The sequence below is a fragment of the Anarhichas minor genome, unplaced genomic scaffold (genome assembly GCF_050575085.1).
Source record: "Anarhichas minor isolate MPS153535 unplaced genomic scaffold, ASM5057508v1 ptg000042l, whole genome shotgun sequence".
Taxonomy (NCBI): Eukaryota; Metazoa; Chordata; class Actinopteri; order Perciformes; family Anarhichadidae; genus Anarhichas; species Anarhichas minor.
The window spans coordinates 5,199,023-5,221,142 of record NW_027466488.1 but is presented as its reverse complement, the minus strand read 5'-3'; the positions used below and the strand labels follow the sequence as shown (position 1 = coordinate 5,221,142).

Sequence of the window (22,120 nt, the reverse complement as noted above, 5' to 3'; positions counted from 1 at the left end):
CTAAGCGTGGTGTGCTGCCGCCTAGTGACAAGTCCTGATAAAACCTCAAGACAGCGACAGAGAAAGACAGCAATGAAGCATAAAGCATTAAAGAGTTAAGTCAAATAAAAAAGCAAATCCGGTTGAAGTCTTTTCCATTTTTATTGAAAGGAATTGTTTACTCCAGTTATCTAAAAAAAAAAAAAAAAAAGAAGCTTGATTCCACTCTGCCATCACTGGAACATCACAAGGCCAAAATAAGCTGTGTGCCAAAGTCAATGGTTGAATTAAAAACTTTGTACAATAGAATGGTCAGTCTTTAAAAATAAAAACTGTTCAACAAAAAAAAAGCCACGAGAACACTCAGGTGTACATACTGTACGTATGTCTCTGTGTGTGTGTGTGTGTGTGTGTGTCTTCTGTACAGAGATAAACGGATGTATAATCTGTCAGACGCACTCAGAAATGTAGACATGTACATTTACCCCATATGACCACCTGTTAAGATTACATTCTCGTAGGGTTACGCGTGTGTTTTGGTTGGTTTATCGGATCCTTTTCTGTTGGCGTGCGCGGTAGATGTCGTGTATGGGCGGAGCCACAGCTCCTTTGTCGTCCTCCTCGTCGGAATCTGCGTTAGGCCTCTTGAGTGACTTGGCGACGGCGTGGTTCTCCATGGATCCATTGCCCTCCCCTCCTGCGTCGGGCTGTCTACCAGTGATCAGCTCTACAGCAGCATCAACAGCTATGGAGACCGAAAATACATCAGGAACAAATTGGGGGCAGAACATTTTGTCACACTGTAACACATTTTATACCAATGCATTTGACAGCTGCCTAGATATTTCACTCTGGATCCAAGTGTTGGCTTGATCACTGGATGACTGCTCAAATATCTGACTGACAGTTCCATCACCAGAGTCCAGTTTCTAGTGTGTCTAAAAATAGAAATTTGGAAAAAGGCACTGACAAAAGCAACTTACTGTCAGGAAGTGTGCATCTCCTGAATGATTCCATGAGCTCATCCACTTGAACAAAGGGTCCCTGCAGCGAGAAACAATCACAAACTTAGTGCATTCTAGCAGAACCCCCCCCTGCTCCTTTCATCTTATTCATTACCAGTACATATGAGATTGATAGTATCAAGCTGCTGCTGCTACTCACAGTGAAGCACGTAGGCGGAGGGAGCAGCTTCATCAGGACTACAGCAGCTGGGGGGACTGGGAAAACTCCACCAGGGACAGGGTGTAGACCTGGAGCTGTGGAGAGGAACACAAGAGGCTCCATCAAAGATTGGCTCATTTTATGCATTATGTTAATTTAGGAGAGGTGGAGGTGCAGATGCATAGCAACAACGTCATTCTTAAACACAGAGTTTCAGTGATTTGTCACAACATCCAGTGGAGGTGAGAGAAGACTACGTACGGGCAAGGTGACGTGGCTGGAAGGGGATCATCTGATTGGTGTCGGGTTTGGGGTACTCGGGTTTACGGTCAGCTTCATCCTTTAGTGAAGGCGTAGAGGGCGTCACCACGGTCTCTGGGAGCATCGCTGCCAGTTTGGCACGAGACACATCCTACAAACACATAGAGGGAACAGTTTGAATATCAGCTGAAAGAAAAGCCTGCGACTGCTTTTGCAGCACGAATGCCGTTGATGTGACATCTCTAAAAGGCAGAATGCACACCTTGTATCCAAGGGCCTTGAGTTCACTAGCAGAGCAGGGATACAGGTCCATGAACTTGTATCTATCGACAAGCAAGGCTGTTTCCTTGCCCTCATACTCGTCCTTGAAGGCAGTGAATCGCCTGCGCTCCACCTTCAGGATACTGGCCAGGTCTCCTATGTTGCTCTCGAAACCCAGGAACCGAGCCCAGATCTCGCTGAAGGATGGAAGAGAAACAAAAATAAGCAAATGCTGTCAGAGAGAATGATTAATACGCCAATTATATACACGTGCACACAACCTAATCCATATTTACCCTGACTTTTCTGGTGACAAGCTTCCTGAGGTGAGGACACGTTCAAACAGAACCCTGGTGTTGTTATCCTCTGACGTGGTAGAGGAGGACAGAACACACAGGGTTACACGTCTATCTTCCATTACCGTGTGACAACAATGATGGAGACATCTTTCATTTCATCAACAGCTGAACGTATCATATAGTTAATCACAGCCACTTCTTTTAGATGAATGGATTACTAGTAAAGAACATATTTCCTACACTCTATTACACATGACCTACCATTAAGGTGGGAGAGGTAATCGATGTACGCCAGTATGTACTCTGGAATGTCCCCGTATTTCTTCAAGCCCAGCTCAAAAATCTTGAAGGCCACCGATTTATCCTGCGGGGAAAAATATATATATATTTAGGATACATTTTAGTACCATTGTACATACTACTGTATAATAAACATGTGATTATGTGTGCTTACCTTGCTGCAGTAGTACTCCATCAGTGCTGCCGTCACGTACACATGGTGGCGCGTGCGTAGATCCTCTCGGGCCTTTTTGAAGATGGTGCGACCCGACTTGATGCCTTCCGCCCTCCTGGCAAACTTCATGTACTGAATGTAGACCAGTGTGGGGTCGATGTCCTCAATGGTCAGCAGTTTGTTGTAGATGCTGTGGACCTTCTCGTACTTCATGCGACTCTGCGAGGAAAAGCAAAAGATAGAAGCTGATGAGTCCCCGCGGTTCTTACTGCGTTGGTCACAACTTGTTGCTGCGTAAGCAACTCACTTCTTCATAGTCTGCGAATGAAAAGTACAGCAGCATGTTCTTCTTCAGAAGAGTCCCAATGGCACGCTCGTAGATGTTCGCTGCCTCGTCACTAAACAGCTTGGAGTTATTCATATCCTGAGCGGGAAAACATACAAACAAAGAAATATCAGATCGTCTGGAGCTGAAGTTTGACTCCTTTGAAAAATACTCAGCAGGTTTTTTTTTGACAGTTTCACATAAAATTCAAGTCCGAAAAGGCATTTGTTTTTCCTCTCACCCCTTTCTCGGCCAGCAGTTTGCTGGACTGCTCCAGGTACTGTGCCGCCTCATACCATACGTCAGGATGGTGGCCCAGCACCAGCAGACACTGCTCATAGGCAAACATCACTGCAACACAGAGCGCATCAGCAATTGACTACAATTCCTAAAAAAACAGGATCAATGCATTTTAACCATGAGTGAGGAGAAAAGCTACGCCCTCTAGTGACCGTTTCCCTACAGCAGATAAAGATTCAAACACTATGCATCTCCATCGATTGATGATGAAATTACAAACTAACGTAATTACAGGAATCACAGGCGTTTTGGGGGCATATACAGCAACGGTTTACAGAGCTCAAACCCAACACAATATATCCTGCCTGCAAATAGTCACCTCTCTTTGTGATGAGCGTCTGGTCTTCTGTGCGCAGCGGGTTGCTTTTCTCCCACTGGATGTACTTCTTCCACATTTCCACTTGCTGGGCTTCCTGAGGGGAATTCTGGGGCGGTACTGAAGGTGCATTCCTGTCCAACCCCTTCATCACAGTCTCATACTCCTGAATGACACACACACCATGCAACAATCTGTGTTAGTCTACAAAGACAGGATTCAAAAGAGGTCTGTGGATATCGGCGACACTGTCTCACCTTTGCCACTCTCCTGGCGTTCATGTAGTCCCTACTTCGGTCCTCGATCATCTTTTTAGCCAAGTGCACATTGATTCCCTGTTCACGAAAAAAGACGAAGTAAGTCTCGCGCTCCATCACTCTCACGTTTTAACAGCTCCATGTGTGCAAACATGTATGGAGAGAGGCCTGGGTGGGTCACTCACCTCCTCGTATTTGCTATAATCTCTCCAGAGCTGCTCGATGTTGATCATGGGGTTCACGCAGCCTCTCTGGTACACCCTCCGTACCGCAGTGATCCGTTGGTTCTCTGCGTATGAGCCCACAGCCTCACTAGTGGAACACACGGCAAAGAAATGTCAACATTCAAGAGCTAACAACGTTGACAAAGTCTCAAAATATTAGAGAACTGCTTACACTCCTTTGAGGAAGTTGATGTAGTCCACCCAAATCTGAGGGGAGGAGAGAAAAGCTGTTAGGTGACTACAGTTTAAGTAGAAACATATATATATACACACACACACACACACAGACACAGGTACCAAAATAAACAGCTTAGCTCTGTATACCTGATAAGACATAATTTCCATGCCAATTTTATCCAGGGCAAAGTCATAAGCCTGGGCCATCTTCTCTCTGAGGGTAAAACAAATAAAGTGATGTCAGTGTATTTTAGAGTACAGCAGTATGTCAGCACACTGTTCCCACTATGCAGCATGGCGTCTTACTTGTAGCTGGGCAGCTTCCCTTTGGTCTCTCGAACATATGAGAGGTAACATTTCCACAGGTCGATGTGCAAGACTTTCATTAGGCACCTCTGAAACAACTACAGGGGCAAGAACACAAGATGAAATAACTAGAACAGAGACACAAACACACACACTTACATGTACTCTACTCTACTTGACAACCACCCAGCTTCAGTGTTTCTGTTATTTGGCTTTATACACACATGCTCAAAAATAGCAGTTTTCTATTTCAACCCATATGCTAGATTTTGGGGGGGCATTCCAGGTTGTCCTCGGCACAGTTGTGCAGCGCTCTCTAGTTATGCTGCTTCATTAGACAGGCCCAGCCTCAGATGTGCCCTACGTTTCAGAGAGCTCCTCCACCAGCTTGAAGCTCTTTGGAGGGATGTGCCGTCTTGATGGGACATTCAGACAAAACCCGAACAGGATACACTCACATTAGTTATGTTGGATTATGTTAAGTGGAAACAACAAATCAGTTCCAAACCAATGCTGAGGTTAACGGTGTCGTTGGTTGATTTCTTTTTTTTTTTTTTTTTTACATTTAAATAAAAATCATGGTAATATATAAAAAGGAGTTCCAATAAAGAGATAGCAATGATTCAACCTAATAATACAGTCATGGTAGTTTTAACTACAGTAAGTATTAGCTATGGTTACAAGCTAATATGCAGGAAATTCTCTCACACTTCAGAAGGCACACTGACATTTTCTCCCATCGGCACACTTTCTGTACTTGTTGGGACCAAACTGACGTGCCTTTCACGTGTGTGTTTTAGATGCCTTGTAATACAATGATGCTTTTAATGGACACTATAATAGTGTGAATGCATATTCTTGTGGAAATCACTTTACAGTATTTACCAGCTAGACTAATTAGAAACAGTGTGACGACCCTTCCCGATATTATAAGTCACACACTGGTCAGCTTCCAGGACTGTGATGGACTCTTACCTTTTCTACCTTGTCATAGTTTTTAGCCTTGATCTGCAAATCAGAGTGTAAATGCAAAGTTAATTCAAAAGTCTCCTCTACTTTTATGGCTAACAGGAAACATGCATTCATGCAAATGTGACCACACACACACACACACACACACACACAGAGGACCTTCAAGATCAACAAAGTGAAATTCACACAATGACAGACTTTAAAAAGGGGTTTATTTTCTTTGCAGATTTCACCACATGGATCACCTTCGTAACAAAGTGGTTACAGTGAATGCCAAATTATCATAACATCCCGTGTGCGACTGCAGCCTATCTCCCCCTGTTTACAGTATCTATCTCTCCACTCTCAAAAAAGGCAACATTTGCACAAGAAAAAAAAGACAACCCAGAAAAACACCAGTGTCCACATGTTGTTGATAAAAATCCTGAAAATGTATATTTAGAATTTTTGAAATGAAAAACCCTGAAAATGTGCTATTTGTGAATTAGTATTTGATATTTCTAAAGTATTCACAGCCTTAGGTGTGTGTGTGTTTCCTTGCTAAACACTGCTGCAGTAAGGATCTTTATATGGCCTACTGTTGAAGAGTTCTACTGTCTAACAGCACCAATATTCACACAGACCGGTAGTGACCGGCTAGAACTAAATGGAGACGTTTATCTTGTGGGTGTCCTGTTGGTGGAGACTGTCACCTCTCAAGTGTCCACTATTGATTACAGGCCCCAAAAAAATACTTAAAAAAAAAAAACACATGAATGCATCTGTATCCACATCGAAATGTAAAAACTACAATAGAAAACATCATAAGGAAAATGCAACACTTAAACATTCAAGATGAAAGTGATATTTTTGTTAATTATGCAACTAATGCACAATGTTGTTGCATGCATGTGGCCAACTTGATCTCTCATTAAAACACGGGGGGGGGGGGGGGGGGGGGGGAGACGTCCTCTAAATAGAACCCGTACGTATATTAAAGACGGACTTTTGTTAAACGATGCAGTAAACGCCCACTGCCGTGTAGAATGCCTTTAGGGTGACTTCCCGAAAACAGACTGACCTACATATCTCATTCCAGGCACGGCAACAGACAACTCGGACACATTTAGCTGCAACCTAAAAAACAGACACGGCAAATGTGAATCTCTAGTAGTAAGAGAGAGACAAGAGTTGTGGTGTTTAGAACATGCCTCTACTGTGTTTATTTTTAGCCAATAAATCCGTTATTTCATCACCTAATGCCTCAGATGGACAACCTGGAATGAATCTGAGCCTCAACAACTGCTGTGAATCCTAGATGCATCTCCACGTGCTACCCTGCAATAGATCAGCCACATAACGGGCAGGACTTTGACTGCAATCATGGTACGATATGCTGAGAAGATCTTTCTCCATGGTCCTCCAGGAGGGGAACCATTGCTACACATCTAGTGGCCGCTTGCAGGGCGAGTCTTTAGTCGCTGGTTACAGAACAGCCTCGTAAAGCTCAAACTCTACTGAAGATCACTGTCAGACTAAAGACATCTACAACACACCTACAGGATCCTTTCAGCACACAATCAGCTTACTTTAATACCAGAAAGTTCACTACATTAAGTTACATAATAAAATAAAAAGTGTATTTCTGTGATCCAATTGTCTCAGGTCCAACACCCAGTAAATGCTTCTCTTCATTTACATTCCACATTACAGAGCTACAGAAACTCGACTGCATTTAGATCATTGATGCAGTACAATACTGCAAATACAAGCAATAACAATTACACATGTCCTTTCTATGAGAAGATGAATAAGACTGTTAACTAATCTGAGTTGTGCACGTTGTTTGGGGGGGGGGGGGGTGGGGGGGGGGGGTTCTGCTGGTTTCCTCCTCAAGAGATACAATACATTGTATCTGTTTGACCACGTTACTGTAAAAAGTCGACAGTGACTTGCCTAGTTTGCAACTTTTACTAACGAGTTCCATGTAACATTTCAAGAGAACCAGAATCTCACAAACACAAGGAGCTCTTTAGGGGAAATGCTCTGTATTCTATTATTATTGCTATTCCACATACTTACCAATTAGAGGAATGCCTTTAAACTAATTAAATGTTCTGCCAACACATGTCTTGGCTTAAAATTCTGACTTTAGAACTACATTGTCTGCTTTTAAATCTCGGGCCATAAACACATATATGATAAATAACTTTAACGCTGATTCAAATGTCCAGCAAACAGAAACCGTTGTGCAAATATGCCAAACTAGTACCGGGGGTGGTGTTTTGGGCTGAATCGTGGGGCGAGGTGATGGCTTAATAATAAACATGAAAAGACGTATAGCAACAAATATAAATAAACATACATTTATTTATTGTATTTTAAGGGAATGGCCTATTTGTAGAGTAATTATGAAGTCTACATTCAGAGGCACAACTTCTTAATTAGAACAACACTAACCTAATTACTTAATAATGAAATATTTAAAACGCCTAATCTTTATATTTCCTTTATTTACCAATGTCAATAAATTGACATGACGTTGTAAGTCTCTCCAACGGGTGCTAATATCTGTGTACTATAGATGCACTCACAATAAATCGTCTTCGTACTTCCCGGATACTTGAGGTAGTTACCCACCCGCCAACTATCAGTCATAAATATAATTTCCATCAAGGATATAATATATCTCACGAAAAAAAAATAAAAAATGAGGGTAATAATGGGCTGCTTTCAAACCAATCCAAATAATAAATCTGTAACCTATAAGAAAAGTGTACTGGCCTGCCACTACATTAACATTAAGGTGTTTGAATCTAACCTAATTGACTCTCTGATACTCTGTAAGATCCTTAAAGGAAACATCTCTAGCTGAAGCAACTGCTTTGCTTTGGCGTATTCATGCTGTTGCAGTCCATCAACTTTGTTAGAGGGGAAGCTGTGCTCGTGGTGTGGAGAGCAACACTGATGCTTTACCAGCACAAGCACAGCTAGTGCCGTCTGTAAGCTAGACTGCATTATTAAAAAAGGACTGTTCCTGAGAAGCCGAGTCCATTTGAAAAAGGCAGCAATGCGTTCTTTCATTCCATAACATATGTATGTCCATTTCATTAAAGTTATAACAGCAGGCCTTTTCTCTTGCTCTGAGTAATCCGAGTGGATGAAGAGCGACGAGGGGACAGAAGAAGTAGCTTCATCCGGGGGAGCAACCCCACAACAACAGACCACAACCACTACAAGCTCAACATATAGCAACATTCAACTCACAGCGTAGAGGGAATCATTATCCAGAACTACACACTGGACTTTAAACTAGAAGCTGAATCCCGATGCTTGATACTGCTGTGAAACTTTTGTGCAAACATTGTGTTTAACACTAAATTGCAGGAGTCGTCTGCAGAGGTGGCGGGCATCAGAAAGTGCACGTCACCGGGTTAGGAAAAAAATGATTATGTGCAAAGGAAAATGAATCATCCTATCAGTTGCTTATTGCCTAACCGCAAAGCCTGCTGATTGCATCAAGGCAAACGGGTCACTGGTCGTATATATATATATATATATTCAGGAGTGGGGAGACACGTCTCAAGGAAAGAATGGGCCACACATTCAAAAATATTTGTTTATAAAATGACCCGAAAGAAATGACACAGGAGGCAATAAATTGACACGACAAGTGAATAAAAGGCTAATGCACTCCAATACCATTAAAATAGTTTTAATACTGTTGCAGACCAAACATGCAACAAATGCACTTTTACCCCATTTAAATATGACGTAGAGAATATGTATTGTTTGAATCCTATGAACAATTTACTAGAAAAGAAATGGTTAGAGCTAATTTCCGTTTTACTTGAGTCCAAAAGGCACAATTCCTAATGAGTCTAGCTCGGGCCTAAAAAACCAAAAGTGCTTTGACATCATCCTACATCTATGTTTATCACATGTGTTTCATATTGTAGGAAGGTCTTAGGCAGGTAGATGCTTTAAACTGTCAAAATATCTGCAGACATTACTCTTGACCGTTAATAATAAACTTTAGCTAAAAAAAGTAGTCAGGCCTAGTGACTCAAAACAAGAATTGTGACTTTAAACTCTTTAAACTGAGACATTTTGTTTGTGTGAAAATCACATTGTTGATCATGTTAGAAAAATCCCCAGCCATGCACACTAAAGAAAAGAAAAAAGTATTAACCTCGGCTTCAATGAATAGTTTCCAGAATCTGCCAGAACTTGGGAACTGCGTGACAAGTCGCTCATATGTCTTCCTTGCTTTATCTATGGGTTGGTTCTAAAGGAGGAGAATGCATTAACATTCCACACTACTAAAAGCAATCACATGGGAGAAAAAGATCAAGTATTTTAACAATCTATTACCCCCCCCACACCCGTATTCCCAGTTTGCTTAACCCCAGGAATACAACTCTGTGTCACTAAACCTGTGCTTCTCGAATCAGAATGCTCCATGCGTCAAGGTCATATGGGTTTTCTTCCAACTTCTTCTCTGCCTTCTTCACCTTCTCTGGAATGTACTCTGCCGCAGCCTGCAAGACAACACAAGGGGCACAGGGAAAGAGTGTTATGCTGCTGAACAGATTTGCGGTGCACTGTAATGTTTGTGATGGGGTAATGACTGTAGTGGCTCGAGGAGGGTCAACATAACGCTAAATATAAGAGTATTATATTGGAGTGGGTTAATTATTGATTAATGGGGACCTACATTCTTGGCCACGCCCCTGCAGTGTGTGGAATGAACAAAAACCTCGCGGTTATTTTAGAGGTAACTCAAGTTACGAACACAGAAAACCCTGTTTCCCCTCATGCAGCTAGTGAATGGGCTTTATGGCGGGCACTACCGAGAAGCATCCAGCACCGTGGAACCGTAAAATGTACCACTAACGTTACCTGGAGGGAACTAAGAGTGAATATCAATTAAAAATGCAGGTGATGATTAGCTAACTAGCGCGCTAACGTGGGACAATAAGTAGCGACAAGGCTACAAACGGCCAAGAGGCTAAAAGTTAAAGCTTTACGACAAACCCTTGCCACAATTGTGTAATACTCGCTAATACTGGCGTATACATATACTATAATGCATATGCGCAAACACAGTTTACATGCTAACGCTATCAATGAATAGCATGCCAGCTAAATTATGTTGTAGCGTGTTAGCAAGGGTTAGCTTGCAAGTAACGGCAGCTAAGTTACCTGATCGGCTGCTCCCTCGGCGGACATGGCTGGAAGAGTAATCTAGGTGAGAAATGTTACACCAGTTGGAAGAACGCTCAAATAATAACGTGATGGCAACCTTAAAACGACTAAATAATCGGCATAGCTTCGAAGTGTCGATCACATTGCCCTCAAGCAACTAGCTGCTCGATTTGCTAGCCGATATTCTCAAAATGGCGTGGAACCTGTGTTCCGCTGCGCGAGCTCCGGGAGTAGCAACAACAATAGCACTTCCGGTGCGAATCCTTCAACAAAATAAAACACCACCGTCCACAATATTTAACCTGACTAAAACACACACGGAATGTGTAATGTGACTGCGCAAATTTAATGTTGCAATACAATCGAACATATAACACTTTTAATGGGAGTCAGAATATAGGAGCGTATTGAGGCCCATTGAGCATTAACCCATAGGATTGCCTCTTACAAATAATAATAATAATAATGTTTTTTTTTGTATAGCGTTTTAACCCTTTTAAAATGTACTCAAAGACGCAATCAGATGATGCATCATTTTGATAGCCTCAAATGGGGATTTAAAAATAGATATATTGTATTGGAAGCAGGGGATATAAAGGCTGTGCCCTCTGTGTTCTATTGTTTATTATATGTGTAGCATTTATTTGTCTTATGCTCATTTTATTCAAAGATAAAGATGTAACATTGCACTGGCTGTTTATGCATGTCAAGCACGTGCATTGAAGTGACTCATGAAACTTGAAACCAAGTTTCTAATTTTGGCCGATAGGCGGCTTCTGGCAGTGGCCATTAGACAAATACATAGCTTTGTATTTTGAATTGTATTATCCGTGAGGTTCATGTTATGAATCTCAAACTTTATATGTAAGACTATACACAATTTTGTAATAGTGAATAAAAATACAAAAGTTCAATCAGCAATAACACAACAAAAGGTCGTTTTGTACTACATGGTGCTGGTAACCTTACTAACCACTAGGGGGCGACACATGAACACCCCCGCAACGAGAGCGCGCGCTTGTGTGTATCTAAAACAGACCAGAGCAAAAGACCGTAGAGCAGTTACCTGATCACAAGCAACCAAGTGTCCTTTTCCCCTCAAACAAGAAAATCGGTGTATAATTACTCGTACAATAGTGGTACTGTGACATAACATTATTCCGCTTTTTCTTTTTTCTAATAAATGTGTTTTTACACTTTTCTGTGATTTTTTGGGGGAAAAAAACACCCATCAAAATGGGTTTTGAGTTAAATTAGGAATACGCATGTCCTGACAAGATCATTGGATAGTGTAGCCTTGTTAGTGCAGTGTTTTAGGTCACTGTTAATTGGGGTCTTTTTTTGGCACAGTCTAGATTTGATGGTAAGCCATGCGCTCTTGACTAGGTTAAGCCTGGGAGGGACAACATAGGAATCACTCCAGGAAGCACACTTGCGTCCTCCATGAGAAACTAAAAGGACATAAAAGGGGTTTCTATGGCCTATGCCTGGGCTATTACCCAGCTGTGTTTACTCATGATGCACCAGGTGACACAAGAGGTGTTTACACCTGCTTTCCAGCTGACCAGGCCTGGTAGTTTGTTGTCTGTAATTGGGGTGGGGGACTGGGAAAACAATAGCATTTTGGTGGATTAGATTACAGCGAGTCTTCTCAGACATTGGGGGTTAATGAGCAGCTTTGTCAACTGGGTGCCTCCTGACTGTCTGAGCAGCAGATGTCAGCTTGTGCTCCCCACCAATTTCCTTTAAGCACACTATGGCCTAAGATTTTTTTTATCAGATCTTTTGTATGTTGAGCAATCAGTTATCAACATCTCAGTTATGCATATGCCTGTAAAATAAAATATGCAGTTTCCCATTCAGTTGGCCCCCTTACCGCTCATTGTCATTGCCTTATTCTATATATAACCTTATCTATATTCTAATACAGAACTTTGAAGTTTTGTTTATTAAGGAGACTAGAGGATGTCATTGTCTTGTCGCTGTTTTTTTTCTCCGATCAGCCTTCAGGGGTATAAACTAAACAAAGAAAACAAAACACAGACTTATAACTTTAATATGTTTTATTCACAAGTCAAATCGCTGCAATAAGACTTTACAATAAATCCCCTCTGGCCAAATCATTCACACCACTACACTGTTGTTTGTTTGTTTTGTTTGGTTAAATCTTTGCACTACTGTTTAGTTAGTTAATCTAATATTATTCTATTTCATTGTATCATATTGTGCATTTTACAACTAGTATTTTACTCTGTTATTCTTATTGTATATATTGTGCATTTGATATTTGCATTTGATATTTTTTACTCTGTTATTTTTATTTACCTGTACCATAATTGCTGCTGTAGCGAAAAAATGTTCCCTTGTGGGATTAATACAGTAAATAAATATCTATCTATCTATCTATCTATTTATCTATCTATCTATCTATCTATCTATCTATCTATCTATCTATCTATCTATCTATCTATCTATCTACCCTCTGACCACTGCAATCTACGCCTTTATTTCTATCATCATTTTAAACATACACATGTATTAACATTTCACAAAGTCTTTAGGTATACACCATTCGTATATCTGTGTAGGCATACAAGCTAAATTTAAATCCTAGATCTTTGTGAATGTATTTGCTCGCTGATCGATTACTCTGGTCTGACCAATGCCGTCAGTTCACAAACATTTGCCTGGTTGGTACTAGAGAGAAAAGGGACATGTTAGAAGCAGTCAGGGCCGCGGAGCAGCACGTCTAGACGGGGTAACGGACCCCCCTTTTTAGAGATGGGCCACTTCACCCAAAGAGGAAGAAGACGACTGTGAACTGTGTAACTACAACCTGGACTCGGTGTGGTGTTTCTGGACGCTCAAATGCAAGAGTTATTTATTGTTTAAAAATGTGGGAGATGGTGGCGTTACCGAGAGCGAGCTCTCCCTTCCTGTCGTCTAGGACAAGATGGCAGCAATGCAGGCGAACTGTGCATGTTATGGATTCATAAATCCATACCATGTTCAGAGAAGCCCTGGATTATACTTATAGTGACTCTATGTGAAGGTGAGTGGTGGAGAGAAGGCCGTCAATGGTGATACTTCTTTATCGCAACCTTTTAGTCTCAATTTGACGTAATACAAAGTCATAACTTGGCTACAAACTTAGCTAGCAAGCCTTTTGCCGTATACGGATTTGAACGTAGCTATAGCTCTGTCAGCACTTTGGGTAATTAACGTACTAGTGGTGCATTTATTTTAATATCGTCCTGACAACCAGCGGTAGCGATGACGTTGTTGGTAATTATTAACGTGATACGTTTGTTATTCCAGTGTTGTCACAGCGACCCGTTGATGTTCTACTTGACATGTTGCGTTAAACTTGTGAGTGTTGTGTTAACATTAATGCTACTTAATACGCGTTGTGTTAGCTTCCAGTTGAATTAGCAAAACATTGCAACATTCATAATCATAGCTAGCAAAGATTCGATAGACCTTTTTTTTTATACTTTCAGAATAACACATGCTGGATTCTACTGTCTAACTGTGTATGTATTTAGTAATGTCACCTGTTACTAAATTAACCTTAACTTATAATCATAATGGAAGCGCAATTGTAAAGTATTAGCTATATATATGTCTTTATCGCCATTAACGCGAGACTATAACATGTCTAAACTGCGTACTAAATCTAACGTTAGTAAGCTAACGTTAGGTTAGCTAGCTAGTTCTCTTGCGAGCCTCTCTCAGGGTGTGTGTCTGTTGATATTGTCAAGTATTTCGGACCTTATTGTCCAGGTAATCATTCTAAACGAGGTTGTAATAACCTACTTGACGCTTTACCACAATGCAGGCGGTGGTTCCGTGTTAAAGAGGGGGTAGAGGGTAATAGTTGAGCTCCTATATGAGGGTGTGTACACCAAAACCACCCACCAGCAAAACAAAAGTACCCTATATTGTTTGCACTTACAGTCATTTTGTGGCATGAAACCATCAATTTGACTTCCTGGTCCAATGCAACTTGTGTCTTTTTTTTGTAAAATGGTGAAACTGGAAACTGAAAATCAAGACTTACTGTGGCCTACAACGTTGGAGTTAAAAAGTGAATATACTTTCCCCTCTGCATGTCTGGGTTGTGCAACAATAGCGCTAGTATTTCTTATTTTGTTTCACTGAAACTAAGGAATAACATATTGTAGGTAATTGTTTTGGTTTTCTATATTAAGCTGAACATTTTGGCAAGTTGGGCCTATGCAGCAGACATGGCTGCTTAGTTTGGTCCAAATAGTACAGAGGCTAATGTGGCTGCCCTTTATTTGTATGCGAGTAGAGATGAGCAGGTAATATACTGTGAACCTTTTAAAGAACACCACGAGTACAGCAGCACTGTTTGTGTGGTTCTCCTTTGCTTACACACTCCTGTCTGCTGTACGTGTTTCACATTCGTTAGCTCATCAGTAGCACGGACTCAGCAGGGTTGTGGGTGGTAATGACACCAGTAATGCCAGACGACAGTCAGCACAACGTGGCCAGTAAATACATGTGTAAACGGGGTTTTCCCAAACAAGAATTTGTGTTAGTGGGTAATGTTGTTTGTTAACACGGACGGGGAGGCAATACGACTTGGGATCATGTGTGCAGCAGGCTATCAGTATTACATTGTGGCCAACTTCATGACTGCATTCCAAGTGATGTCATTTTTAGATGTACGTGCAGTAAACAAAACGGAATGATTTAATGTTTATGGGAAGAGCACTGTGATGAAGAGGATGTTGTGCATAACTTGCATGAATCACACAAGTGATGGGTGGAAAACATCCAATATCCCAAAGAAGTAAACATCTATTTCACTCTGCTGCTGTGGTCATGGCTTATTCAATGCTGATTTAAGTGTAACAGTTTGTGGCGCTCTATTGTTAATTATTTGCTGATCAATTTGAGTGCTTGTTGGGGCATCTAGTATTTCAGCGTGTGCAACATGGTGACAGCTGTTGATATATGTTTGGTATAGGTGATTGACAGGTGGCGTTGAATGCAGAATACATTACTTGGTACACATCTATAGATTTTAGACATCTGAAATGAGGTTTTACAATGTACATCTAGTGTCTTCTTCTGTTTTCCTCACAGAAAGCAGAAATGACTGGTACTATATCTTTAGTATAATAGTCAGCTGCAATGCAAATTGTCTACAGGGAGAATACTTTGAAATGACAGTCATATGTTCGCAGAGGAAATGCCTTGTGGTCACATGTTTCAGAATATAAAAGGCCTTTTATATCTAATGGGCATAGAAGATCATGTTCACGAGACACAGGCAAAGCACCACAGTGTGTACTGTTGGGGTTGTGGCGCTGTGAGTTAAGGGAGCAACCTCAGCCTAACAATCGAGGGATCGCAACAGCAGGAAGCGAAGAGGGACTTCTTTTGTTTCCACTGTCTCAGTCTGCATTCGGTACCACGATCTGAACAGCAGCTAAGAAGACCGCATTGCATTATTTCACGAATAACCAAACGTGCTCTGGGTCACGTTACAAATACAATCACGAGTAGCCAAATCATGTTCTTTATATGGTAGTGCATCCAACAAGACCCAACAAGTAATTCAGTGCGTCTGTATATAACAGTGTTTGCTGTTTGGTTGCTGGTATTAACATAATGGGTGACCTTGTGCTACTGTACATATTGACCAAGATTAGTGCTGGTTGTGAATGAGAGAACAGAGAACCACAAAGCCATTGAAATGAACTGATAATGAATTAGGTTCATGTGTCATCACCACAGATGGGCTTTTGGACTGTCTGAAGTCTAACATAGCCTCATACATTTAGCTGAACAATCCCAGTTGCTGACTACTCAAACATCTAGAGCCTAAACGTCTATGGATACCATGACATAATGCTTAAGTTAGCCACAAATATGGCTCTAGTCACCGCTGCAAAACAAAGGATTTATGCTTTGCTAAGCAAATACTACGCAAAGCCTTCCCACCACTGTTCTCCATGTTGTGCTACCTGCTCTGACGTTACACTTTAACCATTAAAGCTTTAAAAAAACAAACAGGCAGCATTCTTGTCAGAAATGCAAGAAATAAATTATTTTGAGCAGATTCAGCAGATTTATGATCAGGCTGTACTATGGAATCATACCTGAATGTTATGTTTTTTTTATCAGCGTTGACTTTATCATAACAGTTTGAACCTGCTGACTGTGACAACCCTTTTTAGGATCACACAGGTCTAAAAAAACAAACAAAAAAAAAAACAAGTTTCCTGACAACAGGTAAATCGTTGATGAACTGGACTAGGCCTTCGTGTTTTGGGACACGGAGTTAGAATGCATTATGTTATCACCCGAGTTGGTTTCACGATCAGCTTGCCTTTGACATAAATGCGAATGCTTAATGTGTCTGATTTGATCTGCTGAAGGATGACAAACATTCACCCTATAGCTCACATGTTCCAGTCTAGAGTCCAAGTTGCACTGGTCTAAGCAACACCGTGTATGTTCAGTTGCCTCTCACCTATGACTATTACTGATGGGGGGGGGGGGAAAAAACAAACATTGAGGGCTAAGCCGTCATGTTGAGGTGCCATATTCTTTCCCCAATGGGGTGGAAAGCGTACTTAAGCCCTTATTGCGCAATACTGCCATAAAGAAGATGCGGCATTACGCCAGCTTTGTTATAATGCTGCCCGGTTGTGTGGTCTTTAGATAGCATGCTGGCTGTCCCTTTTTTCAAAATCGATTTGGCTCTGTGACTATCTAGCGCTGGAACAACTCTGTCCCCCCCATTCTGGCTCCATACCATTTAAACACAACAGCCATGCAGAATAACGGTGCTACAGTGAACTGTGTGAAAGGAGCTATACTATTATTTCTGTGTATTAAGGCCATTTGTTCACCGTGGACAGGTGTTTATTGTTTGTTTTTTCTTCGCAATTTAATTTTGAGAAGACCAGGGTCAGAAGTTCAACTTTGAGCAATTACTTAGCAGTTCAAGGTTGCCGGAGAGATTCTACAGCTTTGAAGGCAACGCGATGCCACAGGAGGAGCCTCACGGCGGACCACGGGAGTATCTGGCTTGCAGCAGCTGCCATACTTTGGAAAAAACGGAGGCTGTCTGCTTCACATCCTTGTGGCAGACTTCTCCCGAGCATTTACTCTTTGTATTTGCATGGCCAGGGAAATTCACCGATGCGCAAGTTGAGTTTTGTTTTAAAACTAAATTTGGGTGTTTTTATTACACCAAGCAGGTAATTCAAATGTGAACATCTTGATTGCTCAGTTGGTGAGAGTGGTATAGTCTTTCGTCAGACCAGCTAATTTCCATTTCCATTCCCAAAGCACTGAAACGAACAGCATAAATGTAGTATTTCAAGTGTAAGTCTAAAGGTGGTGTATGGCTTTGTTATATCACAAAAGAAACCGTGATTAATTAAATAAAATGGTGCCACACGGTGCTTGAGACTCCACATGATAATAGTCCTGCCGTGTAGTTACATGTTTGATGAACAATCAAGCGTTGGTAGGACAGGTGGCTGCATGGTGATGCCGTGGTTAGCACTGACGCAAACCTGCTGGCTGGCCCTTCTGTGTGGAGTTTGCATGCCCCCCCTCCCTCCTCCCTCTCCGGCTTCCTCCCACAGTCCAAAAACATGCAGGTGGATGTGAATGCAAAACCTTAATGGTTGTCTGTGTGTTTGACACTTACCGGCTGTGTGCATTGCTATCTCTAAATGTCGTTTTTGGAAAATTCCATTCAGGCTATTCATAAATTCTACCCATAGTGGCTGTAATGAATACTAGAGGCAGAGTTCTTAAATTACAGACAACACACCGTAAATGTAGGTACTTCAGCAACTGTCCCAACAACAATTAAGTAAATCCCAGCATACACTGGGCGAGGGGTGGGGTACTGTACTGAAATGTCCCAGCCTGCTGCCATAACATGATGATTATATGTTAAATGTATTAACATGCAGTCTAGTGCAGCTATTCTCAAACAATGACCACATTTTATTCTAACAATCAGAAGTGGGCCTTCTGTTACAAAAGGTTGAGGACCTTTGGTCTAGTTATTACCATCACAAGTCTTTTTAGCTGTATGGGGTATAGAATGAAAACGTTTGTGTCACTGTGGTGGCTTCTAGACTGGACTTGAGCCAGGACTGTTATTATGTAGGTGGGCCAGTGTGGCCAATTTTAAATTCCCCATTGGGCACATCAATTTTGTTTTCATTCATGACCAAAATGGTTTCCCCTTTTTTTTTTATTTATTTTTTTTTAGTCCAGCTTGGGATAATTTGAGAATTGGTTTTGAATAGAGAAGAGGGTAAACGGTGTCTCCAAACGGTAACACAGGGTGTTATTGTGTAAAGAGCTATCAGGGGAATAGAGTGACCTTATCTTGCTGCTCAGAATAGAGTCAAAGCGGTGGCTCACAGCGTTCGTGTTATCACAACACAAGTGTGTTTTCCATCATGGGGATTTATTTTAGGAGAGTCTACGGGGCCACTATTGCCCAAACCTGACTCGCTTGTGTTGTCCTTTTTAGATAAAGTTTTAGAAACAGATTTTTAAAAAATAAGATGGGGAAATAAGATAATTAAGGTTGTAGTGGTGCTAGTAAAACTAGCTTCTTTATACACAGCACTTGGAACATTGATTCATTTTTGTCTAATTTGTTATTTTTTTGTAGGTAAACATTGTTCTGTAAATTAACTGTTTATTAAAGTATGGGAACCATTGGGGGAACAGCTGCTTGAATGAAAGTATGTCATAGTCACCGTGACAGTTTTGAATATGGATTTTAAAGATGATCGTGAAACTTGTAACTGTTTTTTTTTTTTTCACAAGTGAGTTTCAGAATATTATACACACACAATACACACACATGGGGAAAGAGAGAAACATAAATCCTCTTTTAGGTAATTGGACTTGTGGGCCTGATGATGCTTTTGTAACTTTATTTGTCTCTCTTTGTCTGTATCTTATGCTCGCTCCCTCTCTATTGGTTGCCTAGAAACCTGCAGTGGGATGCAGGGAAAGGTCGGGCAAACCTTTGAGAAGTTAGTCATCCGCTGTGTGGAGGTGTTAGTGGGATCGCAGTGGATGGGGTTCAATGGTGAAGTGGTTCTTAAGCACTCCACTACAACATGTTATCTTGCCCTGATCCGTTTGAGGTTGGGGTGACTGTTATTGGGGGGGGGGGGGGGGGCAATTATAGTTGTGATGTCATCAAGTAGGGGTAATTAAAACAACAAAATGGGATTTGGGGTGTGTGTTGGTTGTTTTGGACTCATTGTAACTTAAAACTCGCCCTCCACCATAAGTGAATAAAGACAGGAAAACACAATATGTGAATTATAAGTGTTCCACATTACACACACTTGCCACAGTACCTCATCCTCAGCGTAGTTTATTAAAATGGCCCCATTTTATGTAACATGCTAAAAAGGATCTAAACTAACGACCTGTTGCTTTATTCTCTTTCTCTGCAGGTATGGCCTCACAAGTCTTGGTCTACCCACCACACATTTATCAAACCCAGACAAGTGCCTTTAGCAGTGTGAAGAAACTCAAAGTTGAGCCCAGCAGCTGTGTGTACCATGAGAGGGCAAACCCGCAGACCTATCTGAACAGCAGAGCCCTTGGAATCGTGCATCCAACCAAACAAGCCCACTCGTTTGTGAACCGAGACTTGGCAGTGGGTGTGAAAGTGCGTGGAGGACAACAGTACCCGGTGCAGACAGTGGTGGTGGTGGTGCGTGGTGTACAGAGACAACAGACTGGTAATAGAGGAGGAGGAGGAGTAGGAGGACGACGAGGCCCGGCTGCGGCCCAGCAGCGACCGGACACAGGGGTTGTCCACTCGCAGGGCAAGGAGCAGCAGCAGCAGCAGCAGCATCAGCAGACAGACACAGCAAGTGGGGGCAGCAGTGGAGCAACAGGGGCAGGAGGAGGAGGGGGAAGGGGAGAGGGCTGCAGTGGAGGAGGTGAGGGAAGGGGAGAGGAGGAGGGTGACGGAGAAGAAGAGAACTGTGGAGGTTTAAACTCGGCCGACAGCTCTCAGCGATGTGGGCTGAAACGTAAAAGTGAGGAGCTGGTTAACCGAGGGAGCACCATGCAGATTGTGGAGGAACTGTCAATGATGCCCGCCATGATGCAAACGACGAATGTGGGGAACGCAACCATGACTGCGCCGGGGGCCGGAGGGGGCCCCTCGAAACAGGGTGTAGGTGCAGCGGGAGGAGGGGACGGGGACTATCAGGTCGTACAGCATGAAGTCCTGTGTTCCATGAAGAATACTTATGAAGTGCTGGATTTCCTGGGACGTGGCACATTTGGCCAGGTTGTAAAGTGCTGGAAGAGGGGCACGGGGGAGGTGGTGGCTGTGAAGATCCTGAAGAACCACCCTTCATACGCACGGCAGGGTCAAATCGAAGTAGGCATCCTTGCTCGTCTGAGCGGGGAGAACGCAGATGAGCACAACCTGGTGCGAGCCTTCGAATGCTTCCAGCACCGCAGCCACACCTGCCTGGTGTTTGAGATGCTCGAGCAGAACCTGTACGACTTCCTGAAGCAGAATAAGTTCAGCCCGCTGCCCCTGAAGGTGATCAGACCTGTGCTGCAGCAGGTAGCTACGGCTCTGAAGAAGTTGAAGAGCATGGGTCTGATTCACGCAGACCTCAAGCCGGAGAACATAATGCTGGTGGACCCAGTGAGACAACCCTACAGGGTGAAGGTGATCGACTTTGGTTCCGCCAGCCATGTGTCCAAAGCAGTGTGCTCCACGTACCTCCAGTCTCGGTACTATAGGTGAGTACAAAAAAAGCTTTTTTTTACTGCAATTCAATTCAATTTCCGTCTCTGTTGGTGTCCGGATGGTCACAGTTGGGTTAAAAAATGTCCTTCCTCTAGCAAAACAAGGAAATGTGTCCCATACTGCACAACATCCTGCCTGTTTAGGACTCGCATACCACAGTCCAGTCTGAAAAAACGTGACCCTGCAGTGTTTACTGGCAGATTACAGACCTGCATGTCCCTACTGCCTGGGAAAAATAGTGTTTAAAACATTAAGAAACATTTTTTTATTGACTTTGTGGACATTTCTTCTATTATTTATATTCAGGGTGAAGCAGCTTAGCCTTACTATGATAGAAAAATAATGGATAGGCAAATATTTGAAGGCTGACATTAACACATAGTGTGAACAGTTGGATTAAGTCAAGAAAGGTTGGGAGAGAAATTCCTGAATGCCGTTCCAAACATAAGTATGCGCTCTAGGGTATAACATGTCTACTGCGTCGCGGTTTGGAGAAACAATGGTCTGATTCAAACGGGTGGTATAGGTCCATACTAGCAGGCAAGATTAACTGGGTCTCCTTCTCTGATGACCTCCTATAACAGCTAAGATGTGGACTGCAGCAGCTTGATGCTGCGGAGTGATCGATGTAGTTTGTGGTTTAACTCTGCCTGATCAATTCTCTCTCACTCTCCCACATGGCACCGTCAAGTCGGTATCTAATTTCCATGAGTTGTGATGTGATCGTCTTGATCCAACATGTCAAAAGAGACGACTGTACATTAACTCCAGACCGACCTGAAACAAATGACGTTTGTAGGAAAGTTGAAAAGGTCAATTTAGATC

At 42.2% G+C, this 22,120-nt stretch overlaps 2 protein-coding genes across 4 annotated transcripts in view; one reads left to right on the top strand and one right to left on the bottom strand.

Moving 5' to 3' along the window:
- Nucleotides 1-122: 122 nt before the first annotated feature.
- cstf3 (cleavage stimulation factor, 3' pre-RNA, subunit 3) lies at nucleotides 123-10,705 on the bottom strand. The gene is made up of 20 exons (XM_076110033.1): nucleotides 10,480-10,705; nucleotides 9,711-9,815; nucleotides 9,467-9,562; nucleotides 5,299-5,331; nucleotides 4,324-4,421; nucleotides 4,165-4,231; nucleotides 4,013-4,047; nucleotides 3,802-3,928; nucleotides 3,617-3,694; nucleotides 3,363-3,525; nucleotides 2,985-3,094; nucleotides 2,726-2,842; nucleotides 2,419-2,637; nucleotides 2,226-2,328; nucleotides 1,962-2,031; nucleotides 1,667-1,862; nucleotides 1,405-1,555; nucleotides 1,144-1,238; nucleotides 963-1,023; nucleotides 123-724 (listed from the first exon to the last, which is right to left on the bottom strand). Exons 1-20 carry the CDS (start codon nucleotides 10,504-10,506, stop codon nucleotides 525-527), a joined length of 2,151 nt encoding a protein of 716 aa, XP_075966148.1. The 5' UTR covers nucleotides 10,507-10,705; the 3' UTR covers nucleotides 123-524.
- A 2,470-nt stretch (nucleotides 10,706-13,175) lies between these two features.
- Nucleotides 13,176-22,120, top strand: part of hipk3b (homeodomain interacting protein kinase 3b) — a 33,819-nt gene continuing 24,874 nt past the window's right edge. For 2 of the 3 annotated variants that reach the window (XM_076110313.1, XM_076110310.1), the window contains exons 1-2: nucleotides 13,176-13,534; nucleotides 19,971-21,288. In XM_076110313.1, the coding sequence (XP_075966428.1) occupies nucleotides 13,462-13,534; nucleotides 19,971-21,288 (1,391 nt within the window). In that variant the 5' untranslated portion in view covers nucleotides 13,176-13,461. The remainder of the gene's footprint in view (nucleotides 13,535-19,970; nucleotides 21,289-22,120) is intronic. The other variant, XM_076110311.1, reaches the window with a different exon arrangement.

Bases quoted from the DNA above. Each gene is read 5' to 3' on its own strand.
- cstf3 (XM_076110033.1), bottom strand. From the start codon at position 10,506: ATGTCCGCCGAGGGAGCAGCCGATCAG. The intron at 2,843-2,984 runs GTGAGAGGAAAA...TTTCCCGCTCAG, and splicing joins AACTGCTGGCCGAGAAAGGG to GATATGAATAACTCCAAGCT. The intron at 725-962 runs GTAAGTTGCTTT...CGGTCTCCATAG, and splicing joins GAGATGCACACTTCCTGACA to CTGTTGATGCTGCTGTAGAG.